Here is a 20,187-nt window from a genome sequence, read left to right on the forward strand (position 1 = left end):
CATGTACCATTTTTGGGAAAGTACATCTAATGCAGTGGAAACAGGTATTTCCTCTGTCTTTATAATCTTATTCCAGTTGTCCCGCCCCTACTCCGCACCCCAGTCTTTGGCTTTATTAGTTTTTCCATACATCTTGTTCCAAAAGCTCCATGAAGCTTTCCCAGATATTTTCAAAAACTCCAGGTTTTCATATATTAATGTATGTTAAATTCATTCATACTACTATAAATGAAGTACTATACGCTAACAAGCCGCCATTGCTGCGGTGGCATCTCCCTACAGTATGAGCGCGAATGAATGCGAGCCGTCACACAAAGTTTACAGTTTTCTACTTTCACACTTACTTTTTGTGCAGCGTTACTTTTGAAAACAATGTCTAGGAAGTCTGGAAGAACCTGTGCAGTTCGGCTGCTCTAATGGTCGTGTCAAACTTTGAAAAAAAAAAAACAAAATGCCAAATACACAATCCTTCACTTCGTGAGGAGTGCTGCTGTCTGAAACCAGAGACTCCACAGAGATTCACTGGGTGTACAGAGGACCATGATGTGTCATAGTGGATCAAAAATATTGACAGAAAGGAGCTTCGTTCCTGAAAATCTTCAATACCTGATGAAAAATGTGAATTCATATATATTTTTAATATATACTACACTGTACTCCATCACTTAAATGTGGCGGAGGTGGTCCGTTTTTTTCTCTTCTTCATTATCCATTTCTGGCTATTCTCACAAACTACAGTCTCACAAATTTGGTGTTCCCTTCTAGACCCAACCAGCAGACACAGAGAGTGACGGATGCGATGTGCCACTGCAGTAATGGTGGCCGTGCAAGATGGCAGAACACACAAAGCAGTTGCTATAGGTGTTGCTCTCTTAGCTTGTAAGAGACAAAAGTCTATTTGTACATGATCACTCTTCTTTGAGATGAAAATGACTTTGATAAAAACCCTAAATGCACAAAAATCAGCTATATGGCATAGTTAAAAAAATCAAGCCTTATTATGTTCAACCAAAAAATATTTTATATTCTTGTATATATTTGCCATAGAGTTCCTATTTCAAATATAAAACAGAATCTTTAAATTGTGCAAGTGAGGTAGAGTGACATGCTGGATATAGTGGAGCAGAAACTTAAACTTATCAGTAAGTTGTCAATGTGGCAGTAAATGTACAGTTCAGGTTACAGTGTGTCAGTTAATAAACACTGCAGCTTCTCAAGACCAAGAAAAGTCTCGTCTGTTATTTCGCAACTGCTAGAGAAGATACCCCCGAAGTAAGCTGAGCAGGAAAGGCTAACATTAAGCTAATGCTAATGCTAGCATTGTACATTTATAACAGTGCTCCTGTGCGATCATTCTGATGCCTTGGTGTCTTTTCGGAGACGTGGTGAAATCAATCCATGATGATAAATCCAACACTGAATGTTTTCTGTGATAATTTATCAACTTTTCTGTCTTGAAAACAGTTGTTAGAATGTTGTTAGCCATTTCATTATTTGTGCATGACAGGGCTGATCAACAGATGTATTAATAGATTCATGCATTGAACATGAGATTGAAAATTGTGGTGATGACAGAAATGAGCTCGACCACACAGCAGGCATCACATTGCTGCGGTAATGCGGTTATTGTTACAGGCCTGCTTCTAAATCTGAATACAGATACAGAGACAGATAATTTTGTTGGTTGAACAGATACAAGACAGAAGATACGGATATAAATAATGAACTATCAGTGCACGTCTATTCCAGACCACTACATATGCCTGACAGACAAATATTGTCCCTGACACAGTGGACAGGTTTCCTCCTGCTTCCTCGTGGCACTCAGTCTTTCTCCACTCGAGTGTTTTTAACACCCCTGATACAATAACAGGCTTAAATGAACAGTGTAATAATGCCCAGCGGGAGTGCTGGCCGCTGCAGCACAATGGCCAGATTAATGTCAATTAGGAATAGAGACACTGCTTATTCTTGGCTCTTTTAGTCTCTCTTTCTCGAGGGGGGTCTCATCGACCTGCTTTCACTGTTATCACGCTGAATTCCCCCTCTTATTCTATCTCTGCCTCTTCTTCTTTGTGCTTATTTCTTTGTTTCTCTGACTGCAGGACAGTTTATCTCTGTGCTCTTCTCCCTGCTGATGTGTGTGACTCATAGTCAGATTAACTCAAGTTTAATTCTGTCTCCGTGTTGAACATTTCCTTTCTCTGCTTCCTGCAGGGAGTTCATATCTAACCTGAGGGCCTTCAGCTCCTTCTACAGCGGTCTTGGGGAGGCGCTGTGCAGCCGGGAGCCTGCTCCAGCGAACCACTCCCTCTGCTGGAATGGGCAGGAGATGACAGACAGGTAAATCAGAGTCTCGTTTGCCTGCATTAAAGGGATAGTTCACGTTATTTGATGTGGGGTTGTATGAGGTACTTATGAGTGTTTTACCTGCAGTTGATGGCAGTTGGCATGCACCCAGTTTGGAGAAGCAGAGAGGAGTACAAGCACAGAAGCTAACCTGTGAACAGGGTCAGCAACAAAAAGTATTTTAGCCACTTAAAGGTGCAGTTCACCCCCCAAATCAGTTTTGGAAATATCAGCCATAGACCTGCTGTGAGCAGTTTCACCTAGGAACTACTTTCTTTCTAGCAGAGAGAAAGTAGTTTCATGAAACTGCTCATAACAACGTCTGTGATTATCTTGAGTAACCAGGTCATAATTTCCAGAAAAATCTCGTATGTTATATTTAGAATATTTTCACTGCTTTATTTTGCCCTCAGACAGTCTTTTCTGACAGGATGCCACCATTATATAATTCAAATATCACGCTTTCCAAACCAACCAAACTCCTTAGGAAAAATTGGTCATTTTACTTTGCACAACACGGGAGTTGCTGGTCTACTGCTGCCTCAGTCAATTAGTTTCTTTGTTTTACTGTGTGACTTCAGTGTTTTAAAAGGTTAGTTCAGATTCATCAAAGTCACACAATAACACAGAGAAACTTAATAAATCAAGGCCCTCGTACACCAGCAAGTGCTGTTCTCTGCAACGTAAAATTAATGATTTTGAGCATGGAATTTGGTTGGTTTAGAGAGAGCAACATTTGGCTTTAATAACAGTGGTTTCCCATCAGAGAAGGCTGTCTGGTGGCTAAGTAAAGTGGTGAAAATATTCTAAATATATCGTACACTAAAAGTGATGTTGATTTTTTAAGGTGGACCTTTTTTTAGGTGGCTAAAATGTCTTCAGTTGCTGACCCTGTCCACAGCAGTTCATTGCTTATCTTCTGTGCTGGTGCCCCTCTCTGCTTCTCACAACTTTTCAATCCCACTTCAAATGATCCCAACTACTCCTTTAAGTCCTCTTATACACACTGCAGGCCCTGCTGTATATGTACCTGCAGACAAACCCAACCTCTAGCCTGCAGGATGGTCCTGTTCTGGTTTATTGGCTTTCTCGCTGATCAGTTATACAAATAGTCTGCTCTGATTCTTGAATTCCCAATCCTCCAGCAGCAGCAGCACATCTAGGAGAGTGTAGGTGAGTTGAAGGGTAAGTTTGCCCAGAGCTGATGAGCTTCACAAGAGGGCCCCCCTCTCCCACTGAGTGTGAGTGTAAATCTTGACTTTGGCTCTATGGGATGTTATTAATGTCAGGCGTGCTGTCACCTTCTTCTCGCTTAGTTAATTGCTGTTTCGATCGTTCTCTCCTCCTTCATCCAACATCTCCTGTGCACCCTGCAGAACCTCATTTGGTTTTCGCAATATTTCACTTCACCCCTGTCCGTTGGCTCCACACATCATAACTTCCTCCTTTCCGCCCGCGCCGCCGGGCGGCCCCAATTTCAATTTGGCTTAGATAGTTATAGATATCATTCTGCTTTGTAAATTATGTGTAGAATTTAATCAATGCAGAGGCACACGTTTCAGACGAGAAGCGCTGCAGGTTAATGTTTTACCTCTTGTTCCTGAGAATAAATTCTGAGCTTTCTCAAACTGCTGAAAGAGAGGCAGAAAAAGAAGCTCAGTCTGAGGAGGAGACATCAGGTTGGCACGGGGGCAAAGCTGTCCTGAGGGGATGATTACAAGTCGGACCAAACAGTGCGATAGGACGGTGCAGAGAGGCAGGAGAGGAGACGAAATGATGGAGAGATTACAGTGTCTCCCGGCTAGCAATTCTCCGTGTCACCTGCGAGGGCACATGCCTGCGAAATTCACCCCGGGTACATTTTCACTCGGAGATTTGTTCTGGATCATCTTCCATTATCCTCCTCAGATAGGACCTTCTCCAGAGCCAAACATGCAGGCATTCATTCTCATATTGTCTCAGGCAGATAAATTTAGCTGGGGGTGGGTGGAGTGGAGGGGGGGTAAGCGCTGGAGGGGTCGGGTACTGAATGTCTCCGATACTCGAGGAGTGATCACTGGAGCTAAATGTGGCGCTTTTTATCAGGCGCGTTTACCATCCCACCTGGAGCCAAGATCAGAGGAGCAACACTTTTCACCACATCAAAGAGCGTTACACTGATAACCGTGATAACAGATGTGACGCCGTGTCAGCTCTAAACATTAAATTTCCACTCCTCTTTTAGATATAATGACAGTGTAAACTCATGCGTGTGTGATAAGTGATAAAAGATAAGATGCTGTGTCAACTGTGAACATTTCATTTAGGCACCGCGTGAAAATTAATAGAGGGGAGAGGAGGTGAGAAAAGGGGCGAGGATAATGATGTTTTCTTTTGGCTAAAGGTAGTGTAGTCTGACTTGATATTTTATTTCAGCCTTCTTTTGCTATTAATAGATCAATAAACAGTTAAGTAAAGGAAGGAACAGGAATGTTTGGTAAATTTCGCTGAAAACCACAAATGTGAGCCTCATGGTAGTGCTAGAGGAAAAGTCAGGGGATCAACAGTGTCAGTAGAACACATCATATGGCCACCGTGGATCTCTGGACATCCTATTGTTGTTGAGCTATTTCAGGCTGGATCAAAGTAGTGGACAGATGGGCTGACATTGCTGTCCCTAGAGCCACGCTGCTAGCAGGGTAATAAAAGGCGTTTTCACATGTTGTGGAGGGTTTTGTAGTTTTTTTTCAAGACGACGGTTAATAGCCCCAGAGAAGGGTTTGCTTTCATTACAAAGGTTTGCCCCAGTCATTTCCGTACAGTCCTTTTTTTTATGATATCATCTAAATTTGATGCTGTTTTAGGTCAACATGACGTTCAGCCAGAAGAAAGACAGTGTATCATCAGTAACAACTACACTGTTTACACACCCTGTGACTGGGAGTGTGATGAGGTGGTGTGAAAAGCGTCAGACTCCATCATGTATTCCCTCCACACCTGGACTCCCGCTCCTCTCCCCCTTTGTGTTGTTTATTCTGATGTGAGAGGCGGCTCATTCACACTGGACCTAATAGCGTGGTAATTGGCGCTGGATTAGATTAGGTTATCAGCGGAGTTTAAGTGATCTGATCAGCTTTGCTAGCAGCAAACAATAACACAGAAACGATCAGATAACAAGACCGAGAGCCGACAACTGAGACTATCGGCGGTGGAAAAACAGTTTAACGGTGAAATGTGCTAAATTATGTCTCTGCGAAATTATCCGACTGGCATCTATCACGTGAAACACTAACCTGCCTCGGCTCCTTATCCCCTCTCCAAATCTCCCTCCCCTAATCCTCCTTCCTCGACCCATATTTCCTCTTTTCCTCTTTTAATGGATCACACATCTCTCTCCATTATTAATGTGATAATTAGCAGCGGAGAGGGGGTGAGATCATGGCTAATAAGAAGAATAAATAACTGGGGAAATGTAATTTGAGTTTAATGAAAAGTCTGACTTCAGGGAGAGCGGAAGACTGATGAATGGAGATGACAGGTGAAAGGTGTGTGTGAGCGCTGGGGGTGTGTGTGTGTGCTCAGGGCTGTGTCGCACAGATGAGAACAGAGTATGACCTCATGCTTTACACACACACACACAACGTCACTCACACACATCTATTTTTCAAGGCCCTTTTCTCTCTTACTAACCTTTCCTCTGAAAAACATTTTTTTATTCACTCCGACCCATTTGTCCTTCATCTTTTCCAGAATGTGCAGCAATACAGCAGATGACATTTATGCTGAGATGTGACCTCTGACCTCACCACCACTTATATCACTGTGGCGTCCATAGGAAGATATGTTGTCCATGACAGCTCGCTAGCTCTGATTTAGTTCTGATAGAACTAATGTTAGATTAAATTAATATTTGTTGGTGCAGCCTGACCTTAGTGTGATCTGTCTGAGTGATTGTTTTATATTATGTTATATAAGATGCAAATTCTAATTATGGAGTGTTGACACATTTTGAAACATGAAAATTTGTTTGTTTTTTTTAATTTGTCACGCTTCTATAAAATTCTATCACAGAACATGATTTTGCCTGTTTATAGAACAATAACATCTGATTAAGAAATTAAATGAAAGCTAATCCTTTTGAGCATATGAAACATATATAAATATGTGATTTACCACGGCTGTGAGGTCATAGAAAAGTTTGAAAATGCACCTTGAACGTGCTTGAATTTGACTTTGGAGAAAGTGTGCAGAGGAACCCTGGAGCTATGATGCTATGGTGCTGGGAAGGGGTTAATTCCTGGCACTGCCAAGAGCGAAGAAACACCTGCGGGAAAGTTTGAGGCTCGCCAGCTCCTCCTCTTGATAACATACACAGGTGTCAACAGAGCCACGTTTCCTCAGTTACACAGACAGACATGTAAGCACCTGCCTGTAGGCTGGATGTGCCTAAATATACCCTCACTGCTAAAGCAGGACAAAAGTACATCTCTGCTGATGTCCTCTCATTAACACCACATATGATTAAAAGCCCCTAATTGGCCGGTTTAATGTGCATGAAATTAATTAGCAGCCAGACTTTGTATAATGGTTAAACTCCTTTGAGGATGTTTCTACCCCATGAAGTTAAATTGAATGTATAATGCCTCAGTCTGAGTACATTCTTTCTACTCTCTTACTACTCTCCACAGCTTTTATTTAAAATATAAAAGATATCTTGAAACATTATACATATTATTCCCTGTTTAATTTAATAGACGTAATGTCTTCAGTGAGGGAAACGTTAGTTCTTTGGTTAGGCTCAAGTTACAAATGAACTTTCCAGCTCTGCAGATCGGCCCCCTGAGCTAAAAACCAGCACAACTGTCATTCATCTTATCAACACTAGATGGTGATAAACGCCTTGTTTGGAGTGATGGAGCAACGGTCATTATGTCTTCAGAAATATGAGAATTTCTTTCTCCCTGTCCTGTCAGGTTTCCTGGGCCTGGCCTGAAGCGATTGCACCCCGGCTCCGAGTCCCGAAGCAACAAGCCCCCGGAGCCGGTCATCAGCCAGATCATAGACAAACTCAAACACATCAACCAGGTGAGCTGCGTGCGTGTGCTGCCCGTGTTTTTGTGTTTGCACACAGTTTTAAACACAGTTCATGTGTTAATCTGTGTCTTTTACGTTAGTTTAAACACCAACTTTAAGCGGTTTCTGTCTGCGCATCAGTTGCCCTCTCATCTGTGGAGGTGTAAAGGTTTACCTGACCATTAGTTCTGCCTCTTGGTTCACAATTGGACATCAATTTCCAGGCAGCTGCAGGTCTCACTCTGCAGGTCTCACTCTGCAGGTCTCACTCTGCAGGTCTCACTCTTCAGGTCCTGTGGGGGTCAGCACAGGACAAGTGAAGCTGTGAAATGAAGATGCTCTGTGCTGTTAAACACACCTTTCCCTCTCTCATGTTTGAGAGAAACTCTATCGACAAGCTGTGTTCAAGGTGATGTCAGAACCTTGTTCTTTTGAAACTCACTAACACAGAAAAAAAATCTGAACAGACACTTTATTTTGTGCATTGGTGAAAAGGAAAAAAAACACTCTTATTAGAAAAAAATGGTGACCAGACAAGGACACACTTTCCGAGGGTGATGGGGGTTGTTGTGACGGGCAGGAATTATGTCCTCCGTCCACAGTAAAGCCCCAGCTGTCGTCAAGGCCGTAGCCCCCTTTTTCCTGCTGCCGTCGCCATGGAAACCACCTTTTGGAGTGGGCTGATGGAGTGCAGAGATAGTTGCATGTAGGCTCAAAGTCAGCCTCTGTAGGTAGATGTATCAGCCCACAGATCTGTCTGTGTTTCCTGGTTACTGGTGGTTGTACTTGTAGCTGTCAACACGTCGGATTGCCGCTGACCACCTACCACCCCCACCCCACACATCCACACACACACACACACACACACACACACACACGCACACCATCTTCCAGCTGAACAGTGTATTTGCGTGTGTGTGTTTGAGCCTCTGAGTGCTACAGGCCTGTCACAGTGGATTACAATCCCTCTCTCCTGTTTAAACAACCTGGGAGATCCATGAAGCAACTGTGGACCGTCCTCCGCTCCCCCTCTGACAGCCAGAGACCCTCAAGAAAAATACAGAGGGTTGTGGTTTGAGACGCTGTAATTTTCTCAATTGCTTTTGCTGTATTGCCTCATTTACGCTTATTGAACAGGAGGGTTAGGTGTTTCTTTACCCCCGTCCCTCTTCAAAATCCCTGCATGATTCAACCTAGATCTGACTCTGAATCATTTTTTCGTGATTAACTTTTTTATCGAATTTGCCACATGAAAATCGTTGCATACAAAGTACCAAAAACAATAACTCTTGAACACATGAACAGTATTTCACACAAACTATATCCCCATAGCCGCCAAAAGAAAGAAAAAAAAACACACACAAAAACAAATGCTTTAAGTCCACCAATGAGAACTTAATGTAGCTGTATTTAAAGATATTGAAAATTGTGCAAAATATTGTCAGTGAGCAGCTTCAGTACAAAATAAGTCTGTATCAGACTTCTTACCAAACAATAGTGTTGGATCCCTTTTGCTAAGGCACTGCCAAAAGTTTAGATTTGTAAATGTTATTTTAAGGCAGGAGATAATTTAACATCCTCATGTTCTTCTTTAAACATTTGAATCATAAAGAAGTAAAATACTATATTGTTGTTCAGTGTAAATGTACGTAAATGTTTTGTGCACTTGTAGATTTACTGTGATCTGTAGATTGTAATGCACATGTAATGACAGAAGACTGACTGAATGTGGAAAAACTGAGACACTGTTGGAACAGTGGAGACATCTGAGGTTGTTCATCATCTATCATTAATTGTGGATGTTTTCAGAATGTACTTTTACTTTTTATCACTGAAAAAAGTAAAAAACTGCAGGAGTTGTTATTTAAATGTTATTGCACAATGGTTTTACTGGTCCAGCCCACTTAAGATCAAATTGGACTGTATGTGTGTAGCCTAACTTAAGATTTGTAATGTGTATTAAGCATCATATCTTCCTAAAATCTTAAATAAACTCTGCTACCTTTAAGATAACCATTAAGCTATCCTAATTTTCACTTTTCCACCTGCAGTAGTAGCTAATTTACTAACTAGTTATGGTAGCTAACAGTAGTGTTAGCAAACAGTTGCTAATGTAATGCAGCTTTTATCTCTTGAGTTAGAATTGTTGTAAAATTACCAGAACATCATCTTTTGATTTCTCTACGTGTGTTACTAACACCTCTAAATCATCTGTCCTGAAGTTAAGTACCCATCATTGTTTTTGCTCTATTGTCATATGTTTCAGTTTATTTTCAGTATGTTTAAATGTTGAAAAAAGAAAAGAACAGCGGTTACAAAGCTCTTTTGCTTGGCAAGATTAGGAAAGTAGTGCTGGTTGCTTTGTACCAGACATAAAAGTTAATAAGTGATGTTGAATTGAGTATTTGGGATTTCCTGAGATAAAACAGGATAAAGTAAGATAAGATATGATTCCTTAAGTTAGTCAGGATGTGCTTTCCACCTTAGATTTCTGTAAACTTTGGTGGATCTTTACAATGATTAATAATTAATAAGGCTAACCTTTGCTTAAAATCTGTAGGATTGTCTGACCGTGTTTGTTTCTTGCCCTTCCTGACATCTTTCCAGCAACTTTGCAACATTTCCAGGTCTCAGTTAACTTGTTGAGTGCGACGTTATAAGACTGATGGCCAGAGCTACAAAAATGAAAGCCGAGTTGTATTAAACCGGAATCATCCATTAATCTTAAAAAACACAGGACATGTACACGCACGCACTCTAATGTAATAAGCCTCTCAAAACTTCCTGCTCTGACAGGGACAAACATTTGTAGCCGTATGATTACAAGCAGAGCTGCTGCAGCGCAGACTGTTTACCATGTGGATCGGGTTCCTGATAGGCTTTTGATGAGATTTTGCTAGAAAATGCAGTTTGGAGAAATGACTGAGCTCATTGTGTTACAGACATTCAGACAATCCCTTAGAAGCATGCACAGAGTCAAACTCTTCCTTCCTGTGTGTGTTTGTGTGTGTGTGTGTGATCAGATGTTCTCACTAACCTAATAATACTCATTCCTCATTGGTTCCCATGTTGTACTGATGACGCGGAATACATGTGGACATTTATGAGGTTTTGATTCTGTTTACATATTCGCCTAATATTTATGCAGATTGACTGTTCACATGGGAGCGTTTAATCCCGTATCTGATGACCGTACAGCGGAGTCGAGCACATTTCAGCGTGAACCCTAACTTCCCTTTAGATCTTAACATCAATGGACTGGATTAACATCTGACAACAGACTGACTGCACTTGATTGCATATTTCATGTGCAGTAAAACTCTTTATGACTCATAACCGTTTGTGCAGTAATCAGATTACACAAACGTTTTTGCTACAAATCATCACTATACTGGGGTGCACAAAATAATAGGAACGCCTCACAATATGATGCAATATAATACAATAGTCCTGCAATAAAACCTGCCTTTGTGAAGTTTACAATATCAACTTTTTTTTTTTTTTGTGCCTGAGGGCTCTCGCTCAACTTTATGGTAACATGTGAGGTTTCAGTTTATGGTGTTTATGTATCGATTTCCATTACATTGTAAGCTGTTGCTGTTATTGTGTCCAACCATTTGTATATCCACTTTTGACCTTTGCAAAACATATTTCTTCACTGATCACGTAACAGTGAGACTCAGGGCTCAGTTATGCACACAGACAGCTGCAGACACCATGGAAGCCCATTAGTTTTAGGTAATTTTATTATCATTACACAACACACGGTTGCATAACGAAATGAGAGTTGTACTTGCAGATCATTAATTGAATTCAGAATAGAAGAGGAATAAAAACATAAAACACAATAAAGCAAACATCCAGTTATTTATGTATATAGATATAAATGTACACACCCAGGAAATAATTCTGTAATGCTTTTCTGAATTTGCATCAGGCTGAATTTAAGCAACAGCAGCAAGAAACTGCAAGAAAGTTCAACATCTGGGAAACACTGTCCATCAACTTTGACTGTGTTTGTGTATGAAGCATCGTCAATGAAATCTGATCATCGTTTGATTAAATTTGTAGAGTCTGCTTGGAGGACGCCTCCCACACATGTGCAGATGAATTTACATCACACAGACCTTCATGCACTTGCAGAAAGTATAATACTGTTGTAAGAGGCTGCATCCAAGCTACCAGCTTTGTGAGTTTATTGACAACTTAAGCAAGGTGCAAGGCTTTGAGCTAAACATCAGTATGCTAACATGCTTACAATGCAATGCTAACATGCTAATGTTTAGCAGTTCTAATGTTTGCAATGTTCAGTATCTTATTTCAGCATATTAGCATGCTAACATTTGCTAATTACACTAAACACAAAGTGGGCTTCAGTTGAAGCTGACAGTCATAAACTAAAGTATTGGACAAATTGAGATTTTGGTTTTAAGTGAAAAGGTAATGGATCACCAGAGCTCCCAGGGGAATTTTTTGTTTCTCACAATTGTCTTTTCTTGTCTGATGAGAAATAAATGAGATTCTTATTTTGACCTCACCGAAGTCTCATCTGTTTCTCCTAAACTCTCCCCTCAGGAGAATAAAGGAGCAAAACAAAAGAAAAGCAGGAGATCTTTTGCTGAGCTCAGAGGTGTCTCAGAGGTTTCTCCTGGACGACCGTATGGAACAACAGACTTTAATTTGACCACCGAGACAAACTTTAGATCTCTCAGAAAACTGAATTTTCTTTTAGATCTCACTGTTATCTCAAGAGGCGATTATTCAAGACAGATAATCTGAGCTCATTTATGTCTAGGAGACACAGGCTAGACGAAAACGAATTTTATTGTGAACTTTTCCTTTCCTCTGGGTTGTTACAATTAATCCTGAGGAATGTGTGTAGGAAATTTTGTTGAAATCCATCTGGTAGTTGTGGTGGCACAACAGGAAAAGTCAGGGGATTATAAAATATAATAGGATTCATGCTTTAGGGAATGAATTAATGACTGTATAGTATTTCACGACAATCCATCCAATAGTTATTTCGACATTTTGCTCAAAACCTCACGATGGCACTAGATAAAAAGTCAGGGGATGACTAAAGTTATTTGAATACATCATGCGTAATTCCATCAAGTAAATTTTGATAAATTTCCCTGGATCTGTCTGGATAAATTTTGACCTGCTGTCCAGAGGATCAGCAACTCATTAGCATTTAACATTAGGACACCATGAAGCTCTGCACAAAATTTCACAGCAATCCACCCAACACTTGTTGAGGTATCAAAGTGGTGGGCAGACCGACAGACATTTTCCGTCCACAGAGCCGCTGATGATGCTGGTGTGTCTAAAAAAAAAAAAAATCTGCCAATAGAGTCGACTGATGTCAGGCAGAACTTTTAAGTTGCTTTATAATCCTGGTAAATGTTTATTGACTATACACAGTATTTCACGGTCTTAGCTTCTCTGAGCCGGCGTCTTGTAAACAACCTCTGAAGGCACTGGAGAAAGTGATGTTGTTTAGTTAAAAGCAGTTTTACAAGGTCTCCGCCTCCCTGCCAGTTGAAAGACCACTAGCTCTGGATGTTGCAGGGCTAAAAGCAAATGGACTAATTAACCATCTGATATGAGAGAGCAGGCCACAACTCACAGATAATTACTTTCATCTGCCCTGTTTATTTGCGGCGTGCATGAGGACAGGCCAACAATGAGATAGTATGTGTAATGTTCCTGGAAGTGGACCAGGAGAGTGCCACGCTGATTAAAAACGGCACTATTTCATTCTCGTGATGTCGTCTGGGTGTGTGAGCATCGTGTACAGTATGTTCAAGGCTGCAGACTGGAGAATGTGGACATTATTGTCCTTTATATGCATTCAGCTCCACATTCAGGACACGGGTCACTCGCATACGGGTCTTTACAAGCCCTACGAGGCTCTTTTATCCTGCACACGTTTTCCATTTGAATGAACATTATTCTCCGTCTGGCTCAAACAGCGAACACAATCAATGCTTCTTCCAGCTTCGTACTGACCCACTTTCTAACCGCGAATCAGCCCACAGTATGTGAGACTATGTCATAAAATATAGGGGGCTACACACTCTCCAACAGTGAGGGGAACATGGGACCCCTCCAAAGAATCCACTTCCTTCCAACTTTAATCCCCCCGATGTTTCATTCCTCCACTCCTAAGTGCTCCGTGACGATGGCCCTGTGAAATGAAACTATGCAGCGGAAATGTGTCATTTCTCATGTTGTCAGTGCTGATCAGAGTATCAGCAGATACAGGGACAGTCTGGCAGGGAGACCCCTGCCTTTGTGCCTCTGTGAGTCTAAACTAAACACCAAAAGAGAGAGAAAGAAAGAAAAAAAGACCTCAGAGCCGGTCGGCTCAGCTTATAAAACGGCGTTTTCTCACGCCTAAAGCAGCTGATGTCATGACTGAGCCGTGGCCAAGTTTAAAGTGAACTGTGCACTATAAATGGATGAAGAGAAATGGCTTTCTCCTTCGGTTATTGCTTCTCGACTTGGAATCTTTAAACAGAGCGGGACTGTGAGGAGCCGTGGACATTTTTGTGCATGCTTACACTGTGTAACAAATTCCTGTGTGAGGTCCTGTCTGCGCGCTGTGCCCTGTATACGTTAAAGCTGATAAAGACGAGCAGATACACTGACACGCTCTGCTCAGCTGCGAAAGTGGCAAAAGTACACACATCCTCTGCTCGAGCAGACGTACAGGTATTTGTGTGAAAAGGACTCTACTAGAAACCTCTTAGATTTTACCAGCTGTTTCTATGTAAGAAACTGAAGTGCATCATTTTTCTATGCTTGAGTCTCCGTCTCTTGCCTGTTTTGTCTTGTTACTTTCATATATCGTTTCCATCTTGTTGTCTGTTGCACATGATATGCACTGATAGAAGATCTTTTCAACGTGTTTTTGTCTCATCCATTTAGGGTTGAAATCGATCTTGATGTTGTAAAAATGATGAATAATTCCCCTCAAGCACAATAAAACTAAAGTACAGAGCCTGTTTGGACTAAATGACTAAAAAGTACAAATATTTGTGTTAAATGTAGGGACTGAAAGTAAAACTTTATCAGAAAAGTAAAGCACAGATACTTGAAAACACCACTCAAATGAGCAATATGTAGCAATTGCATCCAAAAATGAGTACTGCTGTCCAAATAGCAAGTATTAAATAAGTTGAAATCCTGTTTAATATTCGATCTATGGTTGTTCAAGGAAGCTCAGGCAGGCTGCAGGAACACTGCAGGAGAGTAAGACGAGCGCAACATTGTAAATTGACAAGTTCAATCACTGTCAATTGTCTGTCTGTTATCCTGAAAACAAAAATCCACTCTGAAACATCCACTCTTGAGTTGGACTGTCTGCCAGACTCCATTAACAAATAGGTCAGTTTAACGGTTATAAACATCTACTCCTTCTCAAAGATTATTAATGATTTCTTAAAACTCATAAGCACATACTAATTCATTTGGGAAAACATTTGGCATTAATTTGAATTCTAATTAACGTGAAACAGGCAAACAATAACACAAATTACTGGCTGGAATTTCAAAGAGGGACGCTGTTGTTGTCAAAGAAGCAAGTATTTCAATTTAGCATGACTCCTGATGACATATCATGGTAATTTCATGATTTATTACAGTAAATATATTACAGATTTCTCCCTTAAGTACAGTTACAAAGTATTTGTACTTCATTACTTCCCACCTCTGCTCGCCTGTGATATTCTGTGATGCCAGTCCAACAAGTCTCGTTGTTCTCTTGATGAGAACTTCGCTGTTACTGTGACGCCGCATTAATACTTTCATTGTGTAAAAGCTGGCCGCGCTGAGTTCCCTTGCGGAGAGACGTATCTGGAGTCAGCGGTCTTAAATTAGAACATATTATTTTGGTGATGTGTTCTTGTTCTGGGGAGATGAGTTTGTTTTTCAGAACATCTGTTTAACTTCCCAGAGTATCAGATTTCTCCTCTGAACAACTAATCTCACAGGAGATGGTTGAGCTAGTGGCAAAATGGAGCAATTATGTGATTGGTCTTTGATTACAGAGCATTTCCCACTCATTTGTCAGATGAGTTTGCCATTTGGAAGGTCGGACCTCCTGGGATTATTCTGACAGCATCTTCTTGGCCATATGACACTCTTTGGAGAACATACATTGAAATACCACGGATATGAAAGACATCTTTGTTGCAGATTTTTATGAATCCCTTTCGGCTAAACGCAATTATTTTATCATATGCTGTTAAAATTGCGCTGTCATTTCAAGAATAACAAACATCCTCATACTGCGTGCCAGAGCTTTTATTTTTCAGCGCCGTATTCAAATGTTTTAGCTTCCATCATTCTATATCTCTCCCTGTGCATTGCCTTTCTTTCCATCTCTCCAGCTGTGCTGAGTTGTGTGTGACAGACTCCAGCTCTGTCGCCCTTCCCTCCTCCAGCCCCCGCCTCCCTCCCCCTCTCCTAAACCCCTAGATCCCCCTCCTCTCCTCCCAGCTTCCCAGTCTAATTGAAGCCAGAACCTGGGAAAATCCTGCAGGTAGGACAGGAATCCAGGGTGGAAAATAAACCAGATCCCGAGCGCCACAAATTCCATCACGCAGTCTCACTTCCTCCGAGCCACCAGAGCCTGGGCAGCGTGTGCTCGACACCTCGTGCATGCTCGCACAGAACACACTCTTTAATATATAACTCACACACACACTTAAGCTAGGGCAGCTTTTACTGTGTGCACACTTGCAGCAGTTAATCTTGCACACATAGTTAGAAATATAACTACAGCAGGTACATTTCCAGCACTGTAAAAAAAAATCATACAGGAATTTCTTGGAATCATCTAACCTTTTTTTCTTAACTTAATGTAAGTATACAAATTTTATTCATTCACGTCCATTAAATTTAAAATAAATATTTATAAAAATGAGTTCTTCTAGTGTGAAGTATTTTGACTTGAAATTATAACTGTTCAATCAACTCATTAAATTACATTTCCTAAGAAATATGATCAGCATATTAGCAGACTTCCCAGCATGCATTTGTTTGAGAGTTAAAACTCTCCCTTCTTATTTAAAGTAAAACATCTCACTGTGTGTCTCTATACACTTCACTGTAAAAAAAAAACAAAAAAAAAAACTTAAGTTTTGATATAAACTAAACAAAGTTTTGCTGACCTGTAATCTTTACTTTTCTTCTTTAGATGAACTTGAATCTCTGTTTTATGAACCCCAAAAGAATTTAATTGTGGGCTGTGAGCCTGATTTTTCACTATTATGGTGCTTGAAAATTAAATGGTTGCAGTTGAAAATGTGAAATTATTAACCATTATTCACTTTCATGAGTTTACTCAACATTTTTTGAAGTAGAAATTTTGGGGGCTTTCTAAGACTCAAATATTTAAGTTTATATGAAGAAGAAAAGTACATTATTTCAATAAAACATTTTTTGTTGGTAAGACTTTTTCAGAACTTAGGACTTTGAGTTGTGCTCAAACGATAAGTCATGGTTGCTTGTTTTCACCATAACAAAAACTGTGAACCATGATGAAGGTGAAGATTTTATTCAGTGACTCTAATAAACTGACTGGTTATTGTGGGTCCAACAGGAGAAGAAGCTGCTAAGTCCTTTGTGTGAAATGATGAACTGACTTTTTAAACTGAGAAAATAAACAAACACAAAATAACCTAAAATTGTCTTTTCAAATTTAGTCAACTTAAATGTTTAAGGCAGCCTGGGCACTAACTTTTTTTTAAAGTTAAAACAAGTACTCTATTTTTACAGTGTAGCGACATGCAAGCGTACGAGTGGCTATAAAATAAAGCAACATTTCATCTGCTCTTTGAAAAATCTGGATAAATACAATGCGATGTGTATTAAAGTTACAGTAGAGCTAAAAATGGAGGCTGCTTCGCGACGAGGCCAGTACACGGTGGCCTCTTTCCACAGGGTGTGCTTACAATCAGACTAATAGACACCGTGGGTGTCAGACTAGGCCTGCTGTTTTGTAAACTTACACTTGCTAACCTGGCCATTATGCTCGCTCCAGTCAAAGAGGCTGACTTCTGTTTGATGTTATTTACTGAGGGTTTTTGAAGCGTTATTTAATATACCCCCTCAGGGCCCTTGTCCTCTCGCCTTCCTCAGTTTTTATGTGTGTGAAGTACGACTGCTCTGGAAGCGGAGGAGGAAGGAGGGCTGTTATGCCGCTATATTTGTGAGCGGGGATAAGCCATGAGGGTTCTTTAAATGAAGTGTGACACCTGGTGTAAACCTCTGAGGAGCTGCGGGGCGTTTGTGGAGGCAGAGTCGGTATCCCTGTTAGGGCACCTCACACACGTTTTATCCTTTTCCCTTCTGACTTCATGGTAAGTTCAGGATTTGTGGAGTTATGGGGAGTTATGGTTCCTTGACTTTAGGAATCCAACTATCAGATACCCTACCCCACCTCCACACACACACACACACACACACACACACACACACACACACACACACACACTCACACACCCCTCTCCCACCCCAGCTTTCTCCCCTGCTGGCTGGGAGGTCAGACAGAGCATGTGAGGGCCCTTTTCTTCCCAATTAGTCTGCCTGCTAATGAGGCCCAACCATCCCTTCTACTACTGCCACCCATTCCTCCTTACCTCCACACCTCCACCTCTCCCTCCCTGTCCCCTCCTTCTCCGCTCCCCCACCATCAGCCCTGAGGCCCGAGCCGGGGTCACCTCCCTCTACCCACTCCGCCCCTTTGCTCCCACACCACTACCACCCCACTGGGTATAATTATCACGCAGCCGGCTTATAAAAACCCTGCTGCACAAGCCAGGCAGCCGGCTCGGTAAGCAGGAACCACAGCAGCACACACTGTTTTTACCTGTGTGTGTGTGTGTGTGTGTGTGTGTGTGTGTGTGTGTGTGTGCTGCTATGGGCTTCTGATGCTCTCAATCTAACATTTCTTTGAGCTGACAGGCGGCAGAGACATGAACAGCTGAGTGTTCCTGCTGCAGTCTCTGATGTGATCCACACATCCTGGGCTTGTTGTCACTGGGCACCGTCACGTGTTGCTGTGTAACAGGACCCCCCCCCTCCTACAGAGGTCAGGGGTCACACTTCCTGTTTCCTGTCTCTGCTAGGTCATCAGAGGGTCTCCCTGCGAGGGTCAGGGACCTCCTCTGTTCCTCCTCTGCCTTTTGTTTGGGGCGGCGGTGCTCTGGGGGGCACAGCGGAGTTGAGGCTCCTCTCTGGACCTGTCAAAGTGTTAGCGCTCCCTAACTTTATCATCCCCACTCCTGCCTCTGTGCCTTTTCATCTTCCTAGAAAGCCATACCTTGTCAGTATGTGGTAGTTCTTTTCCTCTGTGTCTGTTTTTCTTCTACGTTTACCTCTTTGCCCTCACTTTGCTATTTTCTAGCGCTCTCAAGCCATTTTCGCTGGTTTTCTGTTAGCTACAAGCTAACATAGCCGCAGGATTGGGTGTTAATTTAACAATGTATACTGAGATAATTTCTAATTACTTGTTAAAAATGTAATCAGAAACCTAACCTCACCATCTATAGCTCTAAAATATGTCTCAGTAGTAGTTGTATTCACAGGTTAACAAGCTAACTGGATTTCTGTAGCTAACATTAGCATTTGGTCTTACCTGCCCTTTTCATCTTCATGCAAAGCCATACCTTGTCAGTATGTGGTAGTTCTTCTCTGTCTTGTTTTCCCTGTCTCCATCTTTGCAGCCACTTTGCTATTTCCTCACACTTTCAAGCCATTTTCGCTGGTTTTCTGTCAGCTACAAGCTAACATAGCCACAGGGTTTGGAAGGTTACTTAAAAAATGTATTTCAGTATGATTACTAATTATCTGACCTTCTACAGTTCCAAAATATCTTTCAGTTGTGGCTGTTAAACATTAAAATAATAACAACTTATGTAGTTTTATGGAATAGCGTAGCGTGGGATCATGGGAGTTGCTGTCTTCATTTTTAAACAACTACCATAGCTGATGAAAATCAGGCAGAAATGATGTTCATGAACAAGGTAATGTTTTATTCACATCATACAGTCACATGTGCTGACTTCCTTCTTCCCTCTGACGTATCCAATGTATCCCATGTTTTCCAGGAGGTTATAGCAACTAGGTGCCAATGACTATCTGGAAACGTGCTGTTACCTTAAATAAATAATATTTTTCTGGGCTTGAACAATCTTCTTCAGATAATGTAAATACACAACTTAACAAAAATGTACAATGTCTGCAATCTGATTAAATTTTTTATGTAACTGTAAAAGAAAACCTTTTTTTTATCTTAATTACAGAACTCCCTTTCATGTATCCCGTTTCTTTGCAAGCTTGCAGCCTGGCAGAAAACCAGCTGGTTGAGGCCCCACAGCCCACTGAAGCCTCTACAAGCACAGGCCACTCTACTCTGTGTATCCACAGCCGACTCTCTGCCGGCTCCTGCTAGGTGTGATCATGGGACACGCAGCGACGGTCTGCTGATGTTGAAATGCTGGGTTTCTTAGCAACACATGACTCTGGGAACCACGGCGATAACGTGTAAAGCAGACGAGCAGCAGACAAAAAGAGATTGTCTGAGGAACGTAATCTGATTTAGCAACCAGTGGCCTGTGCAGGAATGAGACTTTTTAAACTATTAAACCCCATGCAGACAATCAGGCATATTCACAGACATAAGTCAAGATTTTCATTTGGTTAGCCTCAAAAAAGTTGGAACATTGTTGTCATACCAGATATATTTAATTCTGAGGGGACTTAACCCTGTGTGTT

At 41.4% G+C, this 20,187-nt stretch overlaps 1 protein-coding gene across 1 annotated transcript in view; it reads left to right on the forward strand.

Moving 5' to 3' along the window:
* The window catches only part of gpc3 (glypican 3), a 169,969-nt gene that overhangs the window by 115,872 nt on the left and 33,910 nt on the right, over positions 1-20,187 (forward strand). The window contains exons 5-6 of the mRNA XM_084718753.1: positions 2,218-2,343; positions 7,302-7,413. Coding sequence (XP_084574879.1) covers positions 2,218-2,343; positions 7,302-7,413 — 238 coding nt within the window. The remainder of the gene's footprint in view (positions 1-2,217; positions 2,344-7,301; positions 7,414-20,187) is intronic.

Source organism: Lutjanus erythropterus, chromosome 5 (genome assembly GCF_056507025.1).
Source record: "Lutjanus erythropterus isolate fLutEry1 chromosome 5, fLutEry1.hap2, whole genome shotgun sequence".
Classification (NCBI taxonomy): Eukaryota; Metazoa; Chordata; class Actinopteri; order Lutjaniformes; family Lutjanidae; genus Lutjanus; species Lutjanus erythropterus.